We start from the raw sequence: 25,969 nt of genomic DNA on the forward strand, positions 1-25,969 counted from the left end.
AATATTTACTAGAGAGATGGACAGACAGGCAGACAGATGCAGACACCATGACCACATAAGTCTCATTTCCATCAGAAATCAGGCTAAAAGAACCTGTAAGAAAATTAAAGGGGACTTGATAGGCAGAGGAGTAGACCTATTCAATGCGCAATTTCAAAATTTAAGTGAATTTCATGCAGGGAAAAGCTATTGATAACAGTCTGGAATACTAAAATTCTCCATTTTACCTAAAGGAGAGGAACAGCACAGGTGCCCCACCTTATCCTTGATTTTTTAATCTAACACACTGAGGGCAGTTGATTGCTTAGAGAGAGGAGGCAAAGAGCAGCTCCAGCAGCTAAATTCCTACATTTTTTCAGCATATGAGCACTTAGGACTAATCACACATGTAAAGTGCTGCAAATGTCTCTGAATGTTTGTATTTCACCACTGCATTTGCCTTTGTCCTTGTTTCCTTGCTCATTCCCTGTCAGCTCCATCCCTGGGCTGTAGTGGGAGAGCACTGCTTTTTATCCATTGTGTACATCCTGCAAACTGCAGTGGGACCTGAATCTTGATTAGGGTCCCTTGCAATGATCACATACCTCACAAAAACCATAATTTAACGTTACAGCCTCTAGTCTCTCAGCTGGGATGCGTGTGCAGAGAAAAAGCAAGGTTGTTTTATTCCCAGCTCTGACACCAGCCTGCTGGGCGGCCTCAGGCACATCACTCTGTCATCTTCCCCTCTGGAAGCTGGGTACCCCCAGCGCCTGCTTTTCTGACGTCACTGAGCTGCAGCGGATTCGGGGAGGGCCAGCTAGCAGCCCACTGCAGCCAACATCTCCCTGCCCCATTTGCATTCCCCTTCTCTTCATGAACACCCCTCAGGTCGCTGCCAAGTGTGAAAAAGGGGGAGGGGGGGAAGTCTTAAGCAGACTTTTGCATTGCATCCCAAAATACATCCACAGCCCAGGCCTGGTTCTCCTCCAAGCACTGCAGTTGGGGATACCAGTGCTGGCCGTGCCGGGATGTTGTCCTAAATCTGGGTTCTTTCATCCAGTGTGGAAGCTGATCCACACACAGAATAGAGAGGTATTTGATTTTATTTCATGTCTGCGCAGAGATGGATGCTAAGCGGTAAATCCACAAAGCTAGCAAGCATATTTATACATACATATACAATGTATACCTATGTATACACATACAAGCATACTTATGCAATTTTATTCAAGCAACATTTGCATAATGAATCTACATCACTACCTGGCTAAGCTGCTACTCCTTCACTTCCCCCGCCCCCTCGGTTTAAAGGTACAGGGCATTCCAAATTCATGTGTTCAGTGGGTGAGGGTCTTCCCTTGGAGGTGTGGTTTTCCCATTTTAATGCACTAAGTTCACTCACCGGACACGATTTCTCAAGTTAGTTAAAGATTTCTAACCCACATCCTTCTAAAACTGGTCTGGGCTGACACGTAACCAGTCTTTTCCCTTTATCTCATTGTTCCCCTTCTTTGCACCCTGCATCCCTTAGGTCAAGTTGTTGGCCTTTTCCCAGACACTGTCCTCTCCCCAGCTCGTGCCCCTGTCCCCAGGGGCCGGGGCCACCCCGGGGTGTGGCAGAGGGGCAGGACGGCGGGGACGGCCGAGTCCGCAGCGCCGGGAGCGGCGCCCCACCCGTCGGGGCGGGCTGGGGCAGGCCAGGTGAGGCGGTCCCGGCCCTGCCTCTGCCTCCTGCCGCACCTCCCTGCCCTCGTTCCGGCCGGCCGGCGCTGCGCTGGGGTGCCGACGGCATGGCGGAGTCCCAGGTGCTGCTGTTGGACGACCTGCACGTCAACGAGAAGGTGACGGAGGCCCAGGCTCGCTTCTACTACAGCGAGGAGCAGCGGCGAGCCCTGGAAGCGCTGGTGACCCGCGGCGAGCCGGCGTACCGGGAGGCGCTGAGGAAGGAGCAGCTCCGCGACTTCCTCTCCGGCCGGGAGCTGCAGGACCTGCGGGGCGGGTGGCGGGGGTACGACGACCCTCGGGAGGGCGGCAGGGTGGCCCGGGGGCCCGGCGGCGAGACCCTCTCGCTGGCCTACTGGCCCGAGTGCTCGGACACGGAGGTGCCCCCGTTGGACTTGGGCTGGACCGACAAGACCTTCTACCGGGGCATCAGCCGGGTGTCCCTGTTCACGCACCCGCGCAAGGAGGAGAGCGCGCCGCACCTGAAGGAGGTGGTGCGGGAGATGATCCAGCAGGCGCAGAAGGTACGACCTTCCCTCGACGGGCCGGCCCTGCCCGCCTTCACGCCTGGGCCGGGGGCAGGCGGGCGGAGGGCATGGCTTGAGATGTGGGCGGAAGGCAGGAGAGAGCCCGCCATGGCGGGGCTTTCCTCAGTCCAGAGGAGGAGCATGTTGGCCATCCAGCTGGTCGGCATCCACCAGGCAGGGATTTCCTGGCCTCATGTTGCCAGTCATACTATGCTTTGCCTAAGCTGATGCCTGGGATGGGGTTAGACCCCTTCACATTGCCTTCCGTCCCCCCGCAGGTGGGATTTTCCACCTGTGCTTCGCTTTGTGCTGTCCGGGTCTCATTCTCGGGTTCAGAGGAAGGCAGGTCGTGATGCTGTTACAGCCAACCCTCCTGTGTGTGCAGGTTTCCCTAATTAAATACAGGGCAGTGCGTTTGTTTATGGGGCGGTGTTTTTGGGGTTTATTTTTTGTGGCGTCAACACTATCTAGCCTGTACTGAGAGTAGCCAGAGTCCAGACAATATGTGGCTGTTCCTCCTATTTATCTTTGTCTGGAAATGACTGTCAGTGGTGAGAAGACACTTCTGGCAAGAAAACAAGCCAGCCGTGATGCTACAAGAGCTTGCGTTGAATAGGTGGGGGCAATGACAAGGTTTTGCGTCACCCAGCCCGGATGTGGGTGAAGATTCCAGGGAAGACCACCCAGGAAAAGATCCGCTTCAGAGCTGACACACCCACTGGGGAAGGGAGAGAATAGTGTAAGAACATTTCTGCGCTTAGTTTTGCAGCTTTTGGGGGGTTGTGCATTCTAATTCAGCAGTTATTTCCTCCTCTACCTGCTCCTCTCTGCCAGCACACGCTACATGTACAACTTTTGCAGACTTGTTAAAACTGAATCTGCAAGGAAACACAGAAAACTTTCCATTAGTCTGGCATGTGATCTCCTCAGCTTGCAGAAATCATGCACACCGTGCAATCGTGTTCAGTGACTGGTGAGGTCATTTAGAAGACCCAGAAGTTACACTCCAGTTTATTCCAACTTCACATCCTCTTTGCACTGCTACAAATGCCTCTACAGACCATGCAAGAACTGGGAAAGTTTTTTTCTTTCTATAGGTGTACCTGGCACCCAGAAGTAATTTATTCCTGTGTAGATTTTTATTTTTTCACTGACTGGACAAACTGTGCCCCTCCCAGCCCAAAGCTGGTTTCATGTTTAACAGCCATTTGAGTGTTTAATAGTCCTTTTCATAGATAACTATGCCTATTGTATTCAGCTGAGCTGGCCCTGGCAAAAGGACAGTCTCCAGGTGGCAGCTTTTCAATCAGCAGATCAGAGTGGGGGATTCCTGTTTTTTGGGTTTTTTTTTCTGAGGGGGCTCTAAACAGATACTAGTAATATGTGGCACATGTCTGTGGGTGGCTTGTCATCAGTGTTTTACAAACATATGTTAATTAAGTTACCTTGCTGCAATGAGATTGGCAAGCATTAACTTGCCAATCTTTAAATTCTTACCAAAAGCTAGGCACACCTATGGGGCCTAGAGATAAGTTTATTATTCAGAGGATGGGTAGAGAAATAGGGAAAACCTCTTGCAGGGGTGGACACTCATGCTCTGACTTGCTATCCTTGAGAACGTTCCTAGGTGATCTTGACAGATCACCAGCTGTGACAGGGGTTTGAGAAAGCGAGCATAACAACAGGCATCGCCCACAGCACCTTTTCCTGGCTTGGAAGTCCCATCTGCAAGGCAGCTCATCTGGTTTTTGTACAGGACTGCTGTTATTATGGCCCACAGTCTTGCAATGAAGCCTGAACTGACCCAGGACCCCACAGCCTGGAAGGAAACATCCTTTCATATTGCAAAGTCAGTACTAACAATTAATGATTTGTCCAGGACATGGGGTAAGTTCTGTGGTCATTAGATTCATTGAAAATGGAGGGGATGGAAAGAAAACAAATTCTCACTTTTGCTATCCATTCTTGATCAATTCCCTATATGGATGTTATTACTTCAAATGGATGTTATCTGGCATCCTTGTTCCTAAATAACTATATCCATCTCACAGTGTGTGGCGGGGAAAGGGAGCATAGCAGGCCTGAGTTAATGGATGAACTGTTCATGCCTTTAATCATAATTTACCTGTATATGAAGTTGTTCAGGAATAAAGTGGCACAAGTTCACTGTATTTTGTTTTTCTGGGGTTCTGGTAATACTCCCTGCATCTTGCTGGAAAGTGAAAGCCAAGGCAGGACCTGAAATGCAGCTCTGCCTAGTAGAAGTTACTGAGGGACCCAGTGTGATGTAGCTCCAGCACAGTTCATTTGTGTCAAGAACTTACATGTTAATGATGAGCATAAACACAATGTCAGCTCTTTTTTCTTTTTCTAACAAAGAAAAGCTTGTGTAAGCACTGTTGACAGAAGGAGCCTGATGGAGCAGATGTGTTGGTTGTTGTTGGCCATACAAGCAGAGACTCAGCAAACACAGTGGGCGACGTCTGCTGTGACATCACTTTCCTGAAAGTGATTTCTTCAAGAACATATTTCAAAGGAAAGAAGTCTCTGAGGAGAATGATTCCCCCCTCCTTAGGGGGCTGCTGCAACTTGAGCTGCATCTTCAAACATTGAAGAAAATCCTAGTGTTTGGTCCAGTATTTACCTCCATTCACACCTGTACATACAATCCTCAGCACAGCTTGGCTCATTACTGTGACCCCCAGCACTTGGAAAATTAAAATTTCTGCAACTCTATTCCCAGCATATTGTCAGCATGAGAGCTCTGACTTGCCAAGTTGATGTTTCACAAGATGACGAGAAGAACAGTAGTTTCCCTCAGTCATAACCTTTCAATGTTGGGAAGAGTAACTCTTTCAGGCAGAAAAATTAATTGATATTTCTAATGGTGTAAAAGATACAAAATGGGAGACAAAACATGTAAGATCAGCATTAAAGTTGTCCATAACTTTCTTGGGTTTGTTGTTACTCATCCTGTGAATGTTCAGGCTTGTCTCTCACGTCAGCTAAACCTTTTGTTTTTAATGTAAAATTTATGCCCAGAAAGAGAGATTAGTTTTATACCAGACAAACATTGCATGTGAGGAAAGGGAATGATCATTTTGTCTTCAAATCTTGAACACACTCCAGTCTCTTCCTGAGAAATATGAGGTGTTTATGTTTGAACTCCATAAATCACTCCTTGGGAAGCCAGCTCTGAGAGCAGACTTCTCACAGGGAATTGGGAAAAAAAAGGAAAATAAAATTTTTGTTGTCTGCACTATGCACTGGGGCTGAGAATTCAGGTCCTGATTTCTCTGCACATTCATTCTTCCATTACACACCTTCAGGTTAAGTGTTAGAGTTGTGTTTCCAGTCTTCTTTTTCAATCTGTTTTCAGTGTTCTTCATTGAAGTGGATCCTCACAGTGGTAACAAAACTTTCACAATGCAGAGGAAAAACTAGGAATTTGGCTTTAGCATTTCTCAGGGTGCTGAAATAAATAATTTTCCCCCAGTAGGAGAACTTCTTTATTAAGTTCCCTCAAAAGTGTGACAGGACCAAGCCAGAAAATTACAAGATTATTGTTAGTGCTTGTGCATGTACATCTCTGTACTTCCATCTCCCCTATATCCTTCTCCTCCATAATCTGGCATTAGGGCTCTCCTTTATTTTGCACCACTGTGATGGTCCTTCCTTTCAATTTCTAATATTCAGTTGTCTGTCTACCGTATTCTTGTTTTCAGATTATTGCAGTGGTCATGGATGTATTTACAGACCGAGACATCTTCCGTGATGTTGTTGATGCAGCATATAAGCGCTGGATCCCGGTCTATATCATCCTAGATGAGGAGGGTGTGAAGCTTTTCCTGGAAATGTGCAGATGTCTTGACCTCAGTGACTTGCAGATCCGGGTAAGATATTCAATACTGAACCGTTATCTCCTGCAGGTCATCGGCCTTTTTCAGTTGTAACAAATCTTGGAACTCACTTGAACCGGCAAACACATCTCTTCTTCCCTAAAGTCGTATCACAGCACTTACAGAGGGTTTGATGGAACACAGAGGGATAAGAGAGTAGCTTGGTGATAGAGAAGGAAAGAAAAAGGAAAGATTTGAGTTTTTAGTCTGTCATTTGAGACAGGGATCTAGGTAGTTTCTTGGCTCTTGTGACCTAAAAATTCCTGTTTGGGAACAAAATTGTTGGAGGAAATTCCTGTAGATCTTCTGTGTAAGAGTTCAAACTACAGACCACAGTAGCAGTTTGAGTTGAACTGCATGGATCCCAGTTACAGGGCACATATACCCTGTGAAATGAAGACTTTCCTATCCAGCACACCTCAGAGTGAATGAGCTTGTAGTCCTCCTTTACATGAGAACTTAAGGGATTGAGGGGCATAGCTGCTGACCAGCCCCACATCAGAGTATGCCTTCATAAAGTGCATGCAGCACAGCAGTGTAGTCAGTCTAGGCTGGCTGACATCTACAGCCTTATTCCAAATACCAGAAAAGTTGCTAAGTTGGAAACAACCTTTGGGATGCCAAACTCACCCCTCTTTGTGATCCACCTGTTCTAAGCAGTGGTGGGGAGGGTGGCAGGAAACCTTTTAGCCTAGAGGAAGGGTGGATCTTCAATAAGCACTTAATAGTTAACCACCACCCCCCCAAAACTCAAAAGGCTCTGAAGATTATAGAGTCTTGTATTAAGTATTTTAGGAGAACCATCTTGAATCTAGATGAAATTTATTTGCATATATATGAATAGTGCTCCTGTGAACTATCACTCTGCTCTGAGTTTCATCAAAAAACACATCCAACCGAGAAGTTTTCTTATCTCTCTCTAAAACAGTTATGGAAGTTTCTTTCCTTTGGTGTCTTTGAAAGCAAGACACAGACATCATTATAACAGACCTGTTTCAAGCATCAGGGGCATTCCGTGGCCTAGGCTCAAATCTCTTTGGTACATAATTGCAACATCTCAGTAGCAGTTCCATTTGCTCTGATACCTGTTTCCCAGTACTTTTCTCGCAGTGTTATCATGTGCAGGAATGATGTCTTCAGTACTGCATATTTTAACTCCTTGATGGAGTGAATGAAAAGATGCCCTGCCATTTTAGAAAAAGTGGTGATGTTATTGGAGAGCTGAGGTCCTTTTTGTATGCCTTCCCAGTCTCTAAAACAGTAAGTGATCATCTTCTGCTCTTCCTCTGATCTCTCTCTCCATAGGTATCTACATAGACTTTGCACTCCTAAACCAATCATGACAGTGTGTAGGTCCTGCAGCAGTCTAGTTGGATAATCCTTTCCAAAGAGGAACTGATGCCATCAAAAGCAGGATAAAACTCTTCTGTGTTCCTTCTGTGGTTCCCTTCTCTCACAGCAGCCCTTGTTAAGTTTTTCGTTAGAATCTATGAGCTAAAAAGGACAGATAGAAGCTGAGCTGAAGTCCACTCAGAAGAACTTTTGACCTAGTTGTTCACTCTTCTACAGAGCTCCAGCCCACAGAGTGCTGCCCTTCAATATTTTCCCCTTTTCTTCAGGTGGTTATATTCCTTTTCTGGTATGGCTAAGGGTTTTGCTAATCTTGTTAAGGTCAATGCAGCTAATTCCTGTATATGGTACTATGAAAGGACTGGGAAGATCCTTTCTGGAATGGGGAAAATAGGTCATTTGCCTGTCAAGGAACATGCAGTCTTAGAATCCTGCCCATGGCTACTTTGGATATATCCATGTGCTGGTACTTGGGTCAGTGTAGCAGAAACCATCATATAGTGATTCCCTGACAACAAACTTTAGATACCCAAGGAAGCTCAAGCAAGATTAAGGCTTCCCCTTGTTGAGGATTGCACCCAGCCCTACCAAGTATTGAAGATCCAGATTTAAAGCAAGCTGGGCCTCTGGTCTTCTTCAAGCAGAATCATTTTGTCCTGCAGCATTTAATCACAGAATTGGAGTTGCTGAGGAAGAATGAGAAACCCTGGTGCAGTTAACTCTATCATTCACCCATTTCTTATCTATGACATCTTTCTCCTGACAACTGCTTTGATGTCTGAGTTTCTCCTACAGATTTTCAGCAACAGGGAAGACATTATCTCTTTGCACTGTCTTTTTGTTGTTACCATTTTTCTTCCTTCTAAAAGATTTTCCCTAGTTTGCAAGCAAAGGAATTGCATATTCTTCTTTCCTGCCCTTCTGCCCACTTTTCCTTTGGAATGCTTGTGCAAGATAGAGAGGATGGCTTTTTTCTCAGAAAGTTGCAGCTATGTGGGACATCACTTTAAGGTTTAGAGACAAGTTCTGATCTCAGGAGGAGAGAGATGACACACTGCCCTGGGCTGCAGGGTCTTCTGTCACTACCAGATACTCATATTGTTCTGTGATTCCTGATATTTTGGTTCCATTGGCCCGTTCATCCAATGCAGAGTGAATACTTCAATGGTTCTAGTACAAGGAGATTTACTCTTAACACTGGATTTTGCCCTTTGTCTACATACAGTGGGCATTGTCACAAAATTCCTGGCTGTTGTTTTACTGTGAGATGGCAAAATATCATGATTTGCTGTCAGTCTCAAGGGGGGAAAACTGCTGTAGAAAGACAGTACCTGACTCTGCAAAGATTAAAATTTCTTTACCGACTTCAAGCATGAAATGAGAAAACCTCAGTTTTTATCTGAAGGCCACAGTTCATTAGAAATGCATTTAAATTCAACCATTGGCATGTTCATGGGTTGTTAGTAAGAGCATGTCCTGTGTGTATGAGTCATACAACTTCCTGAGCCTACAGGACATGATTTGCCAGACTGCTGTTATGTTTGACACAAGAGTGTTCTTTGGAGACCACAGTGATTAAAGGTTCTCATAGATACAAAATTCATTGCCCCTCAAAAATTCATTTCTTTTTTTTCCAATCTGAAGGTTGGTGTTCTCACCAGTTTTTAGATAAGTGCTTTTTCTCCCCATCGTTCTGCTAACCAGGAGCACAGTAACAGACACTCCTGCCCAAAGACAGTGAGTTCTAGAGTTCCAGGCAAGCCCAAAGAATCACCTATCTGCAGGAAATTCACCTTCATGTTAATCTTTACATTCATTTTCCAAACATGTAAGGACTTTTCTCCCCTCACTCCAGGAAGTCTGAAAAGTTTCTGCCTAGGAAACTTTTGGAATTTCATTTAACGATTTCATGACTTTTGTCATTGATTCCTAGCTTGGATGAGGGACAAGGTGAATGTGATTGGGATGCAGTGCTGTTGGTTCTTTAATTATCTGTTAGAGAATTCTTCTAGATTGCTTGAAACCTTCTGAAAAGGGAGGATTACAAGGCTCTCTTTTTGCAAAGACACAAATAAATAATACCCAGTAATGATCTTGGCAGTCCAGGTCCCAGCTAGCCACGTTCCATCCTGTCCTACTTGAATACTTGCAAGTTACACTATTTTGTCAATAAGCATGTCTTTTCTAAAACTGTTCAGGGTAAACGCATGATAAAACCACAGTATTTCCTAGCATTACTTGCTGTATGCTTCCAGATTGTGGTTGCTTTTGTGTAAGATTAGTTGCTGCCATCCATCTCCCTGACCCGGAGGTCTGACCATCAGAAATTACAATCTTGCAGACCATGAATAAGAAAAAAATACTTTACTGCCATAGCTATGGTCTTGTCCATAGGAATCCCATATCTCTCATTTCCCCCCTTCTATGGTGCCTCCATTTAGGATTTAATGTGGGAAATAATGGGCATCTGGTGCCTCCCCCTCAGCCCTGTGCTCGGGTGAAGCAGTAGGACAAGAAAACAAAGGACACGAGGTACCACAAGAGATTCTGTTGACTGAAGGGATTTGAATTTAACAGGGACAGCAAAAAAGGGATCTCCACATTTTGAAAAATAGGTAATATGAGGGACTGTTTAGTCACTGCCATCTCTCAGCTACTGCTTTTGTGTGTTGCCTCTTTAGTCTGTTTCACATCTGTGAGTTTATAGAGGTTGTTGGTGCCATCTGTCCCAACTTGAAATAGAGAACCCCACCTACTTTGCAATATATATATATATATCTCAGCAGTTGTTCTAAGAGGGAAGGTACACACAGGATTCCCTGGTGAAGCACTTAAAACTCCTTCCTTTAGGGTCTCTTTTGTGTCTTCGCCCTACTAAAACCCCAGTTTGTGATCACTACTGCCCGGGTCTGTCAAGTGACAATTAATAGTGTTAGTCACAGCATTACTGACTTTATAAACTGGGTCTAATTTAGCTTTCCGTGGGTTCAGTGTGAATTTAAAAGTGTGTCCCAATAAAGCAAGAAAGGCCAATTCCTTCACTGTTTGTACTAGGATGCTGTGTCAGGCTTGATTGTTACCAGTTCATATTTAGTTGGAGCCAGGGAGATGTTAGTCACTGCTTGTGATGAGGAGTGATGCAGGTTTGTATAAAGGAAATAAGGGAGTTTAATGCAGACTGCAGTTTCCATAAGCCAAAACAAACCTTAATCAGGCTTCTGCAAGAATGCAGATCTGGAGGGGTCACTTCTATCTGGTGAACTAACTGGTCCTCTACCCAAAATATTTATTGTTACTCTAACACTAGTTCCCCCCAGAAACGCCTGTAATCTCACCTCATTTACATTTGTCTTTCCTCTTTTATTACTATGCAGCCTTTGGTACATGAACCTAGGCTTGTTCTTCTGTAGAGCCTGATATTGCAGTCTAGAAATGCTCGAAGATCCTTCAAGGTAGAAACATTATACAAATAACCTGTTAAGTGACTTGATGTTTATATGACTTTGTGCTTGTTTTCTGCATTTCAAGATGTATTTATGCACTCCTGTACCTACTTTGTTCAAGGAGTTTTATGTGTTCAGCAGTGCCTTTCTAAGTGTTATGTACAGCTCAGTTAACACAGAATATCAAGTGTGCTTTCTTTCCATTGAAAGAAGGCGAGAGAACATAATGAACACAATAAAATCCACACTTGTTACATGCTAAGAAACGTTCTGCTCACACAGACTGATAATTCTTGATTTACAAAGATACGTGCTGTGTCAGAGCTGTTGACTGATTTGAAGAATAAGGTCCTTCTTTTCACTTGCAGTCAATATCCCATGATTTGGCAAATCCCACTTCTAACATTAATTAGCAAGGAAAAAATTATTTCAGGTGATCAGCCAGTCAACTACAAGTGTTATTTTAACAGCTGGAAAGGGCACCGTTTCTTCTGTGCTCTACCAACCTGCATTCAGCATCCCACACATATGACTGACTCACTGCTAGGTCTTGGGCAAGTCACTTCATCTTTTTCTCTCTTAGGGTCCTCATCTTTAAAACAGGGTAATAATACTTTCAGCATTGTTGGGAGCATTAATTAGCTATTGCCCACACAGGACTCCAGACAGATCAAGCAACAGATGAGTGCAAAACAGTAGTATCATCAGTTACTGTTAGTCAGAATTTGTATTGCCAGTGCTGTATTTTAGTGGGGGAAATAGGAGCAGATTGAAAAGGTAAGTGTTATATTTGGAAAAAGGCTTTTGAAAGAAATTTGCATTCTTATAATTACTCATTCCTGCATGCTAATTTCTATAGCATATCAATATTTAAGCTGTCAGTGAGGTTTATAATAACAGGACTTAGCTCTTTGTGGGATCTGAGGCTGTGAGAGCATTAGCCAAATGCTCCTGCTTCTTCTGCTCTGCAGATGGAGGAAGAATGAGGCAAAGGTGAATTGACTTTTCCAGCACATCACAGGGAATAGTGTCAGAACTGCAATTGCACTTGGGATTATCTGACTTCCAACCCTGGATTTATGACTCCAGTTCACAGTACCTTTTGACTTGTCATTGTTAAAGAATCCTTTTAGAAACAGAAACAGATGGTGAAATCAAGAAAATTGTCTAGATTTGTGCATCAGGGTGACAAGATTATTTGCTCCAAACTTATACTGACAAGCAATGCTTTTGTGTTTGGGGTGGGGGTAAGGAGGAATGTTTCATGTCAGACAGCTTGGCAGCTCAGCCTTGTGCACCCAGGACCCATTAGCAGATAACACTCAGGCCAATGTGCAAATATATCCTTATAGCCTGTGCAGGCATATATCTATTGTTGGAAATCATGTAACCTTAACTTGGGTAGGTTTTCTGTGTCTTGTAGTGCCTTATTTTATTACTTGTAGGTTTGCCAGCCAAAGGGGATGAGATGGCAGGTTTGGGGAGAGGTATTCTTTTTCCAACTACTTCTATTCATTTTATGAAGTTTTTCCTTCCTCTTCTGCAGAAATTCTTTTCTGCTGATCTATTCAAGACATTGGTAGATACAATCATCCTACTCCTTTTGTTCAAAAAATACTGTGTTTTTCACTCTCTATTGGACAACAAGGGAGCTGGGAGGACACAATTATTTGGGGTTCTTAGCAAAATTATAAATGTCGGGGTTCTCCTTTTGTTATAACAGATAGCAAACATCTATCTTTTGAGTGATGGAATTGTTTTCTATTCTTTTCTCTAATAATTAAATTTTCCATTCTTCTCATTTGGTCAATTTTGTCAAGCCATGTGTTGTTGTGAATTGGAACACAAACACAAAAAATACCTACTGCAGACCTGTCTCATACATTACCTTCCAAGTAGCTGTGTCCTTTGCACTGCACAGGTGTCGTGAAGTTCCTTGGGTTTGTGGTCCTGCTAACATCATGTGGAGAAGAGCTCACAAGGGCCATGGAATAGGATTTGGGATTCAAAGAGTGCAGATGTAACTCAGAGCTTTCTCTGATTCATTCCCCAAAACAGGGCTGGGCATTCCAAGCTGCAGCACAAGACTGGGGATTGGGGATTAATTGATTTTGACAGCATTGTCTTGCCAGTGGGCTCAGATGAATAGCTGAAGACAGCAGGCTGTATTAGAGAGGCTGATCTCTTGGTCAGGGCTACAAACTGAGGGAGGGGAGTGACCTGCATAGACAGGGAATCACAGCAGGTCTTATGGCACAATGCTTTTCTTTCTGCAGGTCTTCTGGTGGCTGATACAAAATAAGCTGTAGTCTCAGAAGTAGTGAAATAATGTGAGTGACATGTTAAGACTTGGAGCTGGCAATTACCTAATTCTCTGCCCTATTTATTGTGACATTTTGTCTTTTCACCTCCCTGTTAGAATATCCGCATACGTTCTGTGACAGGAGTTGGGTTCTACATGCCGTCAGGGAAGATCAGAGGCACACTGGCATCCCGATTCCTAATGGTGGATGGTGAAAAGGTGGCCACTGGATCATACAGGTGGGTCACACTTGGTTAAGGCATTAAGGCATTTTTTGTAAAGAATGGCTCATGACTTTGCTTGACAGTATTCTCATATCATGCCCTTTCTTATCCCAGCCTCTGTAATCTGTGTGGCATCTGTAGAAACTGGAATGGAATGACAGAGAAGGTGGCATAGAGCCCAAGCTGCTTCTGAGAGAATGGAATATCCTCATGCTGGTAGACCAATTCAGTGGGCTAGAGACAGTTCCACACTGCATCAGGTGGAGGTCTGCAAGGACTTCCCACCAGTCACTGTGCTCAGTTCTGTTCAGTGAGGTTTTCAGTCTGAAGGCTCCTCCTGTAGATGCAGTGTTGCTTTTCAAAAGCATAAATTGTCCTTCAGAGTTTTAGGGCCTTTTCTTCCAGATCTGGTCTGCATGCCTTAAAGAAGGGCAATAATGTTGTTGTATCATGTATCTGTTGTGACTCGTCTTGCCAAGAATGTGGGCAAATGGCAAAATGATAATGTTGGTTCTGTTTCATCCTCTTAGCTTCACATGGACTTCATCCCACATTGACAGAAACATTCTGCTAGTCTTGACAGGGCAGCATGTGGAAATGTTTGATGTTGAGTTTCGTGAGCTCTATGCCATCTCAGAGGAAGTTAACTTATACAAGGAACTGGATATTGCTAATCCATTCCTTTTTGGAGTCGGGAAACCAGGCCTTCATTCCTCCACCGTGGCTCGGAAGTTCATCAACCCCAAGTATGGTTTAGTTGCAGGGGCAACCCGCGGCGATATGATGCTCTGGGCTTCACGGCACAGACAAGATAATCAGGGAAACATGGAAAAGGAGGAAACAAGTGAGTCAAAGAAACGGTTAAATCAATTTCTGAATGACTTAGTCACATTGGAGCAAGTGTTCCCAGAAATAGATCCCCCTCTGGAGAACTTGAACAAGCTGAATCGGAGCCCTCAGAAACTGTTCTCCCGGCTCCACATGGACCTGAAAAATAAATCCAAATCCAGAGAGTCTATTCGTGACATGAAGAAGGAAGATGCACAGACCAGTTCAAAGCAAGGAAAACGGTTTGCCAGTGGGCTTTTCAGTCGCAAGGCCAAACGGTCTCCAGGCTCAAGCATTGAGGCCAATTCTTTTGCCAGTGAAGGACATTCAGGAGAAGACCTTGGGAACATGAAATTGGAATATGAGCGGCTCAGCATTGGCCCTGCTAGTGTTCGGAGCACTGGAGGCATGTCAGGTAAAACCTTTCACCAGCACACTCTACTTACTATGTCCCTGATTCTGAGTTTGGCTGATGGATGCAAACACATTCACTGTAGGCCACTATTATTTCCTCTATATCAAAATGAGTGAGATCAAAAAGTAGCTGTATCAAATGATACAGGCAATTTAAGTTCAGAGCAATTTAATAGCAATTAAATTTATTGTAAAGTTGGTATTTCTCATGTAGATGTTTCTCATACTTGAAATGGGTGTGGGGCAAAGAGAACATTCACTATTGTAGTGGCTAGCAGGGCATAGTCAGATTTTCAGTGGAACCCCTCCTTTCCTCATTAGAGTTTAGTCAGGTGTGTTTAGTGTGACAAGTTCCTGGTGGAAAAGAGAGAAAAATGTGTATGTGTTGAGCTGAAATGGGGGAGGTGGTCATGGAAACAGAAGCCATAGAGAAGTAGATCACTAAATCTCAACTTTTCTTTCTTTGCTAACACGATTGATATTTTCGCTAAGTCCTTCCAAGGCTTCAGTCAGTTGAAGAAGCAAATGATAAAGATTTCTGCCAATTTATGGGTTCATAGTTAGCTCCCCAACATGTTTTGTGAATTTGAAGTAAATCTCTGGACTATTTAGCCTGATTGTCTTCCTCTCAGTGAGTTGCGGTGGGTATCAATACATCCTGCACCAGCAGGAAAATAAACTACTTCCAGCGAGAAAATTTCTCCTCAACTTGTCTGGCCAGAAACCGTTCTGTGCTCTGATGAATGTGAAATGCAGGCAGAGAGAGACTGAATTCCCTTGAAACTACCGTGATGTGAAATGGAAAGGCATTCTCTTGAGACCGAAAAGAAAAGCATGGGATTGGGAAGGTCAGCAACAGCAATTGATTAGGTTCTTAGAAATATTTCTGGCCAAAAGAAGCAGACTTAAAAATGCCAAATAAACACAAGAAAGGAATGGTAAGAAGGCTTGGATAATTTATTTGAGATTATAGTAGGTCCATTTTAGAATGTGTGTCTGGCATTTGAGGAGGCTGAAGTAAACCCTGGTGCAAAGAGGTCCTCTCTCCCAATGGCAGCCTTGAGTACAGACAGTGGACTGGTGGACCCCATTACTCACAGCTAGGAAAACAAAATCGGTGCGGACCTATAGGGAGATGTATAGGCATTTCCTCTCGGAGGAATGGACCTGAGGGCTTGCAGTACCCTCTAGTGACAGAAGTAGAGAATTGTGCAATCTCTGATTCGTCAGCACTTTACGGTATCAGAGATTCCCAGCGTTTCTCACTGTCAGCTGTTTTAAAGCACACAGCCTGTTTTCCCGCATCGTCATGATGAAATGAGGCCCAAATTACAGCATGAAAGAGATTGATGTCTCTAGTCAAACAGTGGGGTGCTGTGCCCTTCCAGGGCATTACACAGTCCAGGCAGCAGGAAACTCCCTGTTTCTTGTAACACAGAGGATCTGTGCCAGTCTGGTGCTTGGTCTAGACCATTTCCACAAAGACTATCATGCTATTATGTTCAGGTTTTATTTAATTGCCGCTATTACTTGCCAAGGGCTGCCACCTCTTTCAGTAAAGGGAAAGGAAGGACTGAGAACAGGCACAGGGAAGGTGCTCACCAGCCCTCCCCCTCTGTTCTTTCTGACCTGATAAATCTTTCCAATGAGTCCTTGGTAGTACTTTATGCAAATTGAGAATGCCTGTTCATGGTGACAGCCGGAGACTCCACAGCTTTTGAAGTATACAGGAGTCGTGGTGTTATAAAAGACTGGAGGAAGATCACTGCTTCTATGTTGCTCTTGAGAAAGCTTCTCTAGTCTAATGGTCCCAAAGTGGCACATGAACAGAGATGGTAGAGGGCACTTAGGAAGATGATGGAGATTCACAAGAAATGGAAAAAAATGTAGCTATCTAGAAGATTCTGCAGCTATTTGATCAGTGGCACATCTATCATTAGGATTTAATAAAAAAATTCTTGAACAGGGGCATGGAATAGATTCCCAACTTCGATATAAAGCTAGGAGGCACTTTGTTCTTGGGGAACTTTAGGGCTGATGTAGTTTTAAAAGTTTAAGTTGTCTTTGAGCAGGGCTAGTGAAAACTGATACTGTGATACACTGGGTGACAGAAGGGAGGTTTAAGAAGTGGAAATGAAGGAGAAGTTACTTGGTATGCAGGCAGGTTAGGATGCAATTATTCAGAGCTTCACAGTTTGAAATAGCTGCCCTTACCTTTTGTAAAGATTAAACAGCACACTTAAGCCTCATGGGCCTGCCTGAGCACACATCCTCCAAAGTCACTATTAATTCTGTAGTACCACAGAGACACATCCCACCTTGCAAATGCATAGAGAGACCAGATCCACACCTCAAGTAGCTCACAGAGTAATTGAAACACATTGTTCAAGCAGGCTAAAGGTCAGATTCAGTCTTGCAGGAGCAAATAGTGATGGAGAGAATCTGAACTGAGAAGGGAAGTGATGAAAGTGTGTGCTGTGATGGAGTCTGAAAATCTGATGCAGTATTTACATGCTAGAAAAGAATACCTACAAGTCAGAATTGAGCATCTGGAAAATGCGAGGGCTACAGGTAGTAATGTCCCAAACTGGCTGTCTGAATCCACACCCTGAGGTGTTGTCCTGCCACAGTGCATGGAGACTGTGCTTTGTCTCACAAGGTTTTCTTAAATCACATTATGAAATGACAGAACTCTTGAATTTCACTGTTGGCTGCTTAGGAACACTAGAGCAGCTCTGAACCTGAACAGAATCTTGTTAATTTTAAGCTGATGCTGGGCAGACTGTGATCAGCAAAGACACTGACATCTGTGTGCAGTCTCTGGGAAATACTGCAAAGATTTGAAAGCTGTGTGCCTTTGGATGGCACTGACTTTTTGTTTTGTGTTCTCCCTTGGAAGAAGCAAAGTGGGCTCGTTCAGAAGGGTCAGCTGTCCTGAGTTGCTTCATATGTCAGCCTTCACTCCTCATGAATGATGGCTGCAGAATACATTTACTTAGTGGCAGGACTCTGTGTTTCACTTTTGAGTGCTTCTTGCAACAAGAAATGGGATTTACACTAGGCACTGCAATACCACTGAAATAGTTGTTTAGTTATCACCAGTGTTTTTCAGCCAAAGTGAGATCACAAAGGAGTGGTAACTGGAATTTTCAGCCTATTTTTTAAAGAGAAAGAGGGGAACGTTGTTGGGTACATACAGGGAGAGTGTTTGCTCTAACTGTAGTGGGATCTGTAGAAAAAGGTCAGAAGACAAGAGTAGAAAGTGAGAAGAATAAAGGAGTTGGGAGTTAAAATTAAGCAGAGGAGCACACACTTTTGAAAGTAAATGTGAGGGTCTTGAATGTGATACAGACAGGGAGTGGAAGAGCAGTGGTGAGGAGACAGGAGTGATGATAAACTTGGTAGTAGCATGCAGAATACATCAGAGCGGGGACAGGTAGAAGAAAATGCTCCGGGGAGATGTGGGGAGGAGGCAGCAGCATACAGAGCAGCCACAGAAGTGAGGGCAGGTTGCAGTGTAACCTCCCACGGGAATATCAAGAAGGTGGAGTGTGGAAGAAAGTGGAGAGAAGGGAGTGGGAGAGGAGAGAGCTCTTCTCTTTCCCATCACCTACAGGTAAGGACAACATTGAACAAATACCGACAAACAAGAGAGTGAAATTAAAAATGATTCACTTGAGGCCCAGTTCAGAGGCGGTGCTTGGCTTGAATGCACCCTAAACTTAGCAAGGCTGACACTTCTCAGTAGCATGTCACCATGACCTGTAGCAGTTTTCCCTCCCTGTTCTCAGTCAGAACTGGCATTTGACTCCAAGTGCTTGGGAGATGCACATAAACCTTCCTTCTGTACAAATACATGAGCGGGGCCACCCTTGCTCAGAGTGATTGCAGGCCACGTGGCAGCCCCTCTCAGCACCTGCTGCCCTGGGCTACAGCTCATGTAAACTTTGCTAAGCACAGATGAGCTCCCTTACTTCCAAAAGCCTCTGAACACACTTTCATACAGTGCTTGAAAAAAATATGCTGGGGCATCCAGACCAATATCTGGCTCTAATGAAGGAGACCAGAGGGAAGTGCAAGCATTGAAAAGTACAGATACTGGGAGCAGAAGAAATTCATAGAGTAAGCTTTGAAAAAACCTAAGATTATAAAAAATTGATGCAGCATACTGTGCTACTTAACTGAGAGACCCTGAGGCCTTGGGATTTGTCTTTCAAAGGCAATGGTAGAAATAGTGGCACTTGAGATGTTTAAAATGAAATGTGGAAAAAAAATTCTACTGAAAATGTGTGTGGATATCAAATGGATAAGATGACCTGACTTGGTTTTTTCTTGTTTTTCTATACCTCACTCTGGAAAATCTACCAGCCAAGGTATGGCCAGACTGTTTCTCAGTGCCAGATGGGACCTGGGAGCACCACTTAAGCTAGCCTGGGTACAAGCTAAAACGTGACAATACTTCTCCAGTGGTTTTCTCCACAGTATACTCCCCATTTGCTCTTATTTTAGTGTCTCTTCATTACACTGCAATAAAAAAAAGAAAAAAGCCACAAGGCACTGTAGAATAATGTAGGTCTAACACAAGATATTCAGTAAATAATGAGAGTGAACCATGAGTCCGAACTTTATCCAGGTCTTATTTACTTCACCTTAACATTACTTTAACTTCTTTTCTTTCCAGGTAACCTGAATCCAAACTCCACTATGAGCGATAAAAACAAACAATCTACCTGTGTGTTATCTTGATTGGGAAGGATTGTCTGGAGAGCTGAAGACTGAACAAGCTGGAACAGGAACTTCTTGATTGATTTTGAAACTACAGCCATATCCTCACAGTGGTCTGTAAAGCCACTTCATGGTCCCCAGTTTAAGCACATTTACTGGGTGAAGCATAGACTTTGGATGGTTGGTCCCTTACATGAGGGTTAGTGGTGAATGTATTAGTTCATATGTCTGTGTGCACACATATTTTATATATAAAAACAACTGTGATGACTGGTCTCAGAGCTTGCTCTGCGTCCAGGTAAATGCAGGAGATTTTCTGACTTACTTGTGCTGCTACTTCAGTCTGTCTAGCTACAGACTACAAATCACTGTGTTGCATTGTTTACTGCACTGCAAAAATGGATTGGTCTGACTGGCTGAAAGGCTGAATCCACTCGGTCTGGCAAATTCTGGGCGAAATAAGGATGTTTACAGACAGCACAGCAATCCTTTATCCACAAGGAGTCTTCCTGTAGATTCCTGTTGTCGCTTACCCACACAGAAATGAGTGGTCTAGGGGAAGGGTTTAGCTAACAGGCCAACAGATTAGTATCTGAACTGTTTCATATCATAAATACAGCAGCTGAATGAAGTGATTTAGCAAGAATGTAGTAAAGAGGAAAAATTGAATATAGGAGGATGTTCAACCTGCAGTTCAGACTGGGTCAGGAAAAACACTTTATAAGGGGGACTGGGCAGGATCTGGGCAGCAATAGTGAAGACTTCAGTGGCTGTTAGAAAAATCCTGTTTGATCCTATTTCAGTGGTACTTTACCATTCATGGAAACTGAATGATTAAGGAGCACATCTTTGAGAGTTGAAAGAGGAAGCAGAGAAGGCATGCAAGCTTTTCAAATGTCCTTTTTTTTTATAAAGTTAACCTTTCCAAACTCTAAATCATGCTAAAATTCAGAGCTTTGATCCATAAGAAGAGTTTTGTGCAATCAGACCAAAGGCCATCCCATCTGCTATCCTGTCTCTCAGAACAACCAGTAACAGGTGATCACAGAAGCATAAAATATAAAGGTTGTATACAAAGGCATTTCTCTGACACCATTCCAGCAGTCTATGGACTTTCTGAACTGGCAGTTCCTTCTGGACCTGGCCTTAATGATGCACTTAGTCCCTTTCTAAAAATCCTTTTCTACTTTTGGTCTCCACAGTGTTCTGTGGCAACAAACCCCAAGTTCATTGCGTGGTACAAAAAGCAAATGTTGTTAGGCTGTTTTAATGGTTTTCTTTATTATTTCCTTGAGTGACCCCAATTCTTCCGCTGTCAGACATGGTGATAACCAACCTTATTCCTTATCTCCTTGCCACTTGTGATTTTACAGACCTATATGTCCTCAGTCACCGTTTTTTCCAAGTTGCGGGTTCACAATACTTGCAGCTATGCATTATATGGGATCTGACTGACACCTTTGTCCTCTTGTTCACTAGCCCTTTTCCAGTTCTACTCATTAACAGAGCGGAGAAGCAGGTTGCTTTTTGTTTCTACAGTGTGCAGGTTGACGCTTTACTCTGCTTTCTTACCGTCCAAATTACATACTTGCTGTCATAAATAAGCCCTCTTGTTATATCCAAGAAAAATAGATCCTAATTGCAAGAGGACACCTGAAAACTCACATACCTGCTTGCCAGATACATAATCAAACATCAGAAATATGCAGGTTTAGTTTTACTTTTTGTTTATAGAAACCATCTCGCTGCACAACGAGTTCACAGCAAAGGCAATTGATCTGCTCCCAACACAGAACAAGCTGTCCCAAAGACTTCCAGATGCTGGCTTGTGGTAGTGGTTGTTACACTCAAACAGCTGTCTGTAGTTGATGGTAAAATGCAATTGATGGATTGATTGACTGACTGATTGATTAATTAATTGCCTTTCCTGGAAGTATATTTAGCTTGAACAGCAAGCATATCTGTTTTACTACGTTTGCCCTGCAGAACGTCTTGAGACCCTAAAATGCCAAAGGTATTGTGTCCTCTGTTAAACACACTTACCCTTGCTCAGTGGGTTAAACATTCTATATAGCTTTCTGGGAACAAGCTGCAGTTTTACAGCTGAGTCTGTCAGGTCATATTATGAGCAGTGTTTTAAAAAATTATTCCTGGTAATGGGGAAAAAAGAAGTGTTGGAAGCAGCACCACCATTTGGATGTAGAAGTAACTTAATACCTGAGTTATCCTGTTGACTTCATGTGTGTAGCTCATGTGCCAAAAGCTACTTGCATTATGTTTGTAGGATAGTTGAAGGTGGCTTGATTTTGCCATACTTTGGTTACTCTCCAGACTTAGGGGAGACTTACTTTTTTCTCTCTTTGTATTTATTTCACTTTGTTAGAAGAGGTCAGAGAAATTTATCAGGCCATGTCATCTGGTGCTTCCTTGTTCCCCCAGGTTTTTAAAATACTTCTTTTTTTTTGAATTGTGCAATAGGTTAATTAACTAATTAGTACCACATTGATATCTATAGTGTCAGATTTCCAGGAAGTCCTCTGTCTCTTGGGGTTTATGTCTTTGTTGCTTTATTTTGGGTGAAGTGACTTCCACAAATAATCTGAGAGGCTGATTTCACTTGTCCTTCCTTTCCTTCTGTGCTTATGTATTAATGTGCTTTACTTTCTCTTTCCTGTGATGGAGGTCAGAACAGTTTTCTTTAACTTTCTCAACTAACAGGATCTCCTTTCCAGCAAAGGTCTCTCATCTCTCTGTTGCCACACCAGTTCCTGAAAGGTAGTGTTCACTTCTTTTTTAAATTCTTTCCATGGAAGTCAGTCTCATGTCTTGACTCCAGAGGCTAGTAGAATTCCTTAGGCTTATCATGCACTGCTTAATTACTTAATTTGAGAGAACAAACTTGCTTTTTTGCATGATAAAAATCTGCTCCTTAAACTCATCATGACTGAGAATGCACACAGCCTTGTTGATCCAGAGTGGATGTTTCAGGCTCTGGTGGAACTCGTTCTTCCCTGAAGATTAGATCAGCTGAACTTGGAATATTTGGCTGCTCCTATGGCAACAGAAGTGAGTCTGGGTGAGGTGACCACATTTATTTTGACTAGTTTTGCTAATTGTGGTTCTTAATGAATGCTAGAAACCTGAGGCTGTGACCTGTAAAATGAACCTCTCTCACTCTCCAGATAAAATGTGGTTGTTGGTGCTGTGGGTCAGAGGGGCAAAGAGCACTGGTTAGGAATTCTGTTGGAAGTCTGCTAGTGAAGGCTGAAGGCTCAGCAGTCTCCAAATAAGCTGCCATTAGGTTATTACCCAAAATGCTTCTTCTTGTAACCAAGTCACCAACCTCCCAAGGGAAAGATGGGAGACATTTGTTGTTCTGTTGCTATTTTAAAGAATCAGATTAGCTCTCTTTGGCATTTGTGTCCTGGCCCTGTACACTCTTGAGACGATGCCTGTTCTCTGCATCTCTTTTACCATTTGGCTTGTTAGCCCAGGTTTGCTGATACGTGTAGCCTCCCATGGGGCCCACAGCTGTGGTCCTGGGTTTGGACAGAAAGGTACAAAGCTGGGCCTTATGGCTTACTATTTCTGGCGTAAAATGGTGAGTGGTTCAGAATGAGCCTCTTGGCTGAATGTGTGCCCTCTGTGTTTCTTTTGGTTTGTATTTGTGTATTTAATGTATATGTGTCCAGTTAATTATGCTGGAGACCTTTTCTAAGTCAAACAAATAAACTACTGTGTTATGCTTAGATACTTTATTCATTGGTGTCACTTGTAGTTTTCTCGGCCTAAATTCCTGGGCTTGGGGGATTTTTCTTGTTTATTTGTCAAGAACTTGTACTGTCTGGATTAGAGCAGGTTTCTGTGTAACAGGTGAACATCTTTGGCCAGAGTTTGGCAGTACTTGGTAAAAGAAATGTGGGCAGCTTAATTCCCCACACGTACAGTGTCCTGTGGCTTTGAGTAACTTGAGAGAGACGAATTCATTCCTGCTTTCTCGCTGCTGGAGTAGGCTGTAGCAGATGTCCACTTCAGTTTTTCTTTATGTTTTTTACTACTTTGCGGCTGATCTGTAACTTTCTGCAGCTATAAATGCATCCAACAAAATGCCACCTCAGTTTCCTTTTCCATCTTTCTTATATAATTTGTACCCATCAGCAATGACATTTCATTTATGAAACTGAGTCCCTGTGCTACATTTCAGTTCTACCTGGTACAATATAATCCTTGACATTTAAGTAACTCACAAGCTCTCGTTTCCCATGCTCCCTTGTTTGTGTCTACAAAAGTCTGTTTTAAAATTCCTGACCATATTTCGGAATAAATCCAGCTTCTATTTTACTTTTGGGCATTAAGGTACATAAAAGAGTATTTGCAGTAAACAAAATCTTCATCTTTCACTGTTTTAAATCTATGTAGCTATTGCATTTGTACTGTTACAGAAGAGTCTGTCTAATCCAACCTTTTTTCTCAGGGCATCTCAGGTCTCTGTGCACCCGAATTTCTTTCTTTATAGCATTAGCACTGCCATCACTTTGTGCCTTTTCCTTTTTTGAACTTGTTTTAGGGAGGTTCTCCAAGAAAGAAAGATAAAGTCCTTCCTCTCACTTCACTGCTACTTAGATAATAACACTTTTGTTTCTCGACACTTTCATCTGTATCTTGCAAAATCAGGGAGCAGTCCAGGAATGAATGACCTCTTTGTCTCCCTAGACCTTATGTCCCCTGTCCTTTGCCTGCTGAAGAAATGCAAATTTGGGAATCCTCATTAATAAGCAAGTCTTAGGAAAAGCACTTTAGGTGACTGTAGGAAACATCTTGGAAGAGAAACCTATGGATGCAGATGAAATGGTAAAGCCTTTATGTAGGTAGCAAGGCTGACAGATGTTTACCTAACTCTTTGCACAACATGTATTTCTGATCTTTCTTGCAAGTCTGGGCCTGTGTACTTGGAATTAGGTTGTAGAAAACCACAGCATAACACAGAGCACCCAGCATCCCAATGTGGGCAAATCTGCAGTGCTTTTCAGCAAGATAGGGAAGTAAGAGAGAGAGGAAAGTCTCTGCACAAGAACTTACAAGTCATGGTAGCCGCTGTACCCTAAACTCATAACATGTCAATGAGATGTTTCTAATTCTAGTCCTTCTCCCTTTCCAGCCTGTCTGTTTGCAGTATCAACGTCTACCTTTTCATTTGATTTGCTAGGTTTTATTTTCTTTTTCTAAAGCACTGGAAATGTCACTGGTATGAGAGCTGTAGGCATAAAACAGCCCTCCTGTCTGCCTCGGGTAGAAAGCAGCAACTTCTAAATGACTGGGAGTGCCGAAAGCAATGATCCTAAAGATGCTGGACAATTTTTTATAGATGCTGCAATTTCACTGGTTGTGTGAAATTGCACATAACAAGGCAATCACAACCAAAAGTATTTGTGCAGAATGCATAGAGGCAAACTACAAAATTTGCATGGTGAGGATTGTAGCTATTACAGAGAGCCTGAAACCTGGAACATAAAAGTGAGAGCTGATTTTAATGCACTTACATACAGTAGCATAGAGAAGGATCAGGGAGGTCACATTAAGGATATTTTCCATTTGTGAGTATTGAATCTATTCAGGGGGTTCTTCGCCTTTTTACTTTGTTTAAAGCAAAAGAGCTTGTGATTTGTGAATTTCCAATATACAAGAAAGAAAAGCATCTTGCACTTGTAGGCTGTGGACTGATCAGCATTTTGCATGGACTTGGGTGTGGATTTGGCACATGCCTGCTGTGGGCTTAATGAACACCCATGTTTCATCAGCTGTTTGATTTACCAAACTAGAGTGGCTTTCATAGCAAGGATAATGTTCTCTGCAATAGGACCAATAGCCAATTGACTGCAGGATGCAGCACTAATATTAAGATGCTCCAGCCTTTGTACCAGACCAACTGCTAAGACATATGAACTAAATGTCGAGGAGAACATGTGGTGACAAAGGAGTAGGAACACTTCCATGAGATCTGCATCCTTGTGATATGGCTGCTGGAATACATTGGTCTGTGCTTCCCCTGAACTGGCTACAGACTAATGACAGCATGGAGAATGGGGAAAAATGATTGAGCACACAAGAGAGCAAGCTGTTTCTCCAGAGCAGGATCTTGCACCAAGCATTAAAAACACATCATTGGCGTGTGTGGAAAAGGAATGTCAGTTGTCTGTACCAGCAAAGCTGCAACAGGCCAGGTCTGAGGTTTTACACACTTGGAATTGTGAGGAATATAAATGTTATACCTGAAGGTTTATGTAGGCAGACCCTTGTGTCTGAGGCTCCTCCTAGATGCACGAAAAGGTAAGTGCTGCTGCTTAGTTAAAAAGGACAGAACCATACTTGTCCCTTCTTGTGTTGTTTAATGGGTTTTGTGCTTAAGAAACACAGGGATTATTTTATTTTTATTATGCTCTGGCTTTTCTGAAACCTCACTACTAGAAGTGATAAGGAACTTCCAGGTAGCTGGGATCTAACTTTTGTGGAGGGGATGCTTCCACAAAGAAAGATAATGAAAAGAAGAAGCTAT

The 25,969-nt window shown here is 43.2% G+C and overlaps 1 protein-coding gene across 1 annotated transcript; it reads left to right on the forward strand.

Moving 5' to 3' along the window:
- The first annotated feature begins 1,644 nt into the window (after positions 1–1,644).
- On the forward strand, positions 1,645–23,366 carry FAM83F (family with sequence similarity 83 member F). The gene is made up of 5 exons (XM_071551807.1): positions 1,645–2,228; positions 5,957–6,124; positions 13,343–13,464; positions 13,980–14,692; positions 19,373–23,366. Exons 1-5 carry the CDS (start codon positions 1,773–1,775, stop codon positions 19,435–19,437), a joined length of 1,524 nt encoding a protein of 507 aa, XP_071407908.1. The 5' UTR covers positions 1,645–1,772; the 3' UTR covers positions 19,438–23,366.
- Positions 23,367–25,969: the final 2,603 nt, after the last annotated feature.

The sequence above is a fragment of the Pithys albifrons genome, chromosome 3 (genome assembly GCF_047495875.1).
Source record: "Pithys albifrons albifrons isolate INPA30051 chromosome 3, PitAlb_v1, whole genome shotgun sequence".
Lineage (NCBI taxonomy): Eukaryota > Metazoa > Chordata > Aves > Passeriformes > Thamnophilidae > Pithys > Pithys albifrons.

Excerpts from the sequence above, each read along its gene's own strand:
- FAM83F (XM_071551807.1), top strand. The coding sequence starts at position 1,773 with ATGGCGGAGTCCCAGGTGCTGCTGTTGGACGACCTGCACGTCAACGAG. Across the intron at positions 2,229-5,956 it reads TGATCCAGCAGGCGCAGAAG|ATTATTGCAGTGGTCATGGA; the intron begins GTACGACCTTCC and ends TCTTGTTTTCAG. Across the intron at positions 14,693-19,372 it reads GAGCACTGGAGGCATGTCAG|GTAACCTGAATCCAAACTCC; the intron begins GTAAAACCTTTC and ends TTTTCTTTCCAG.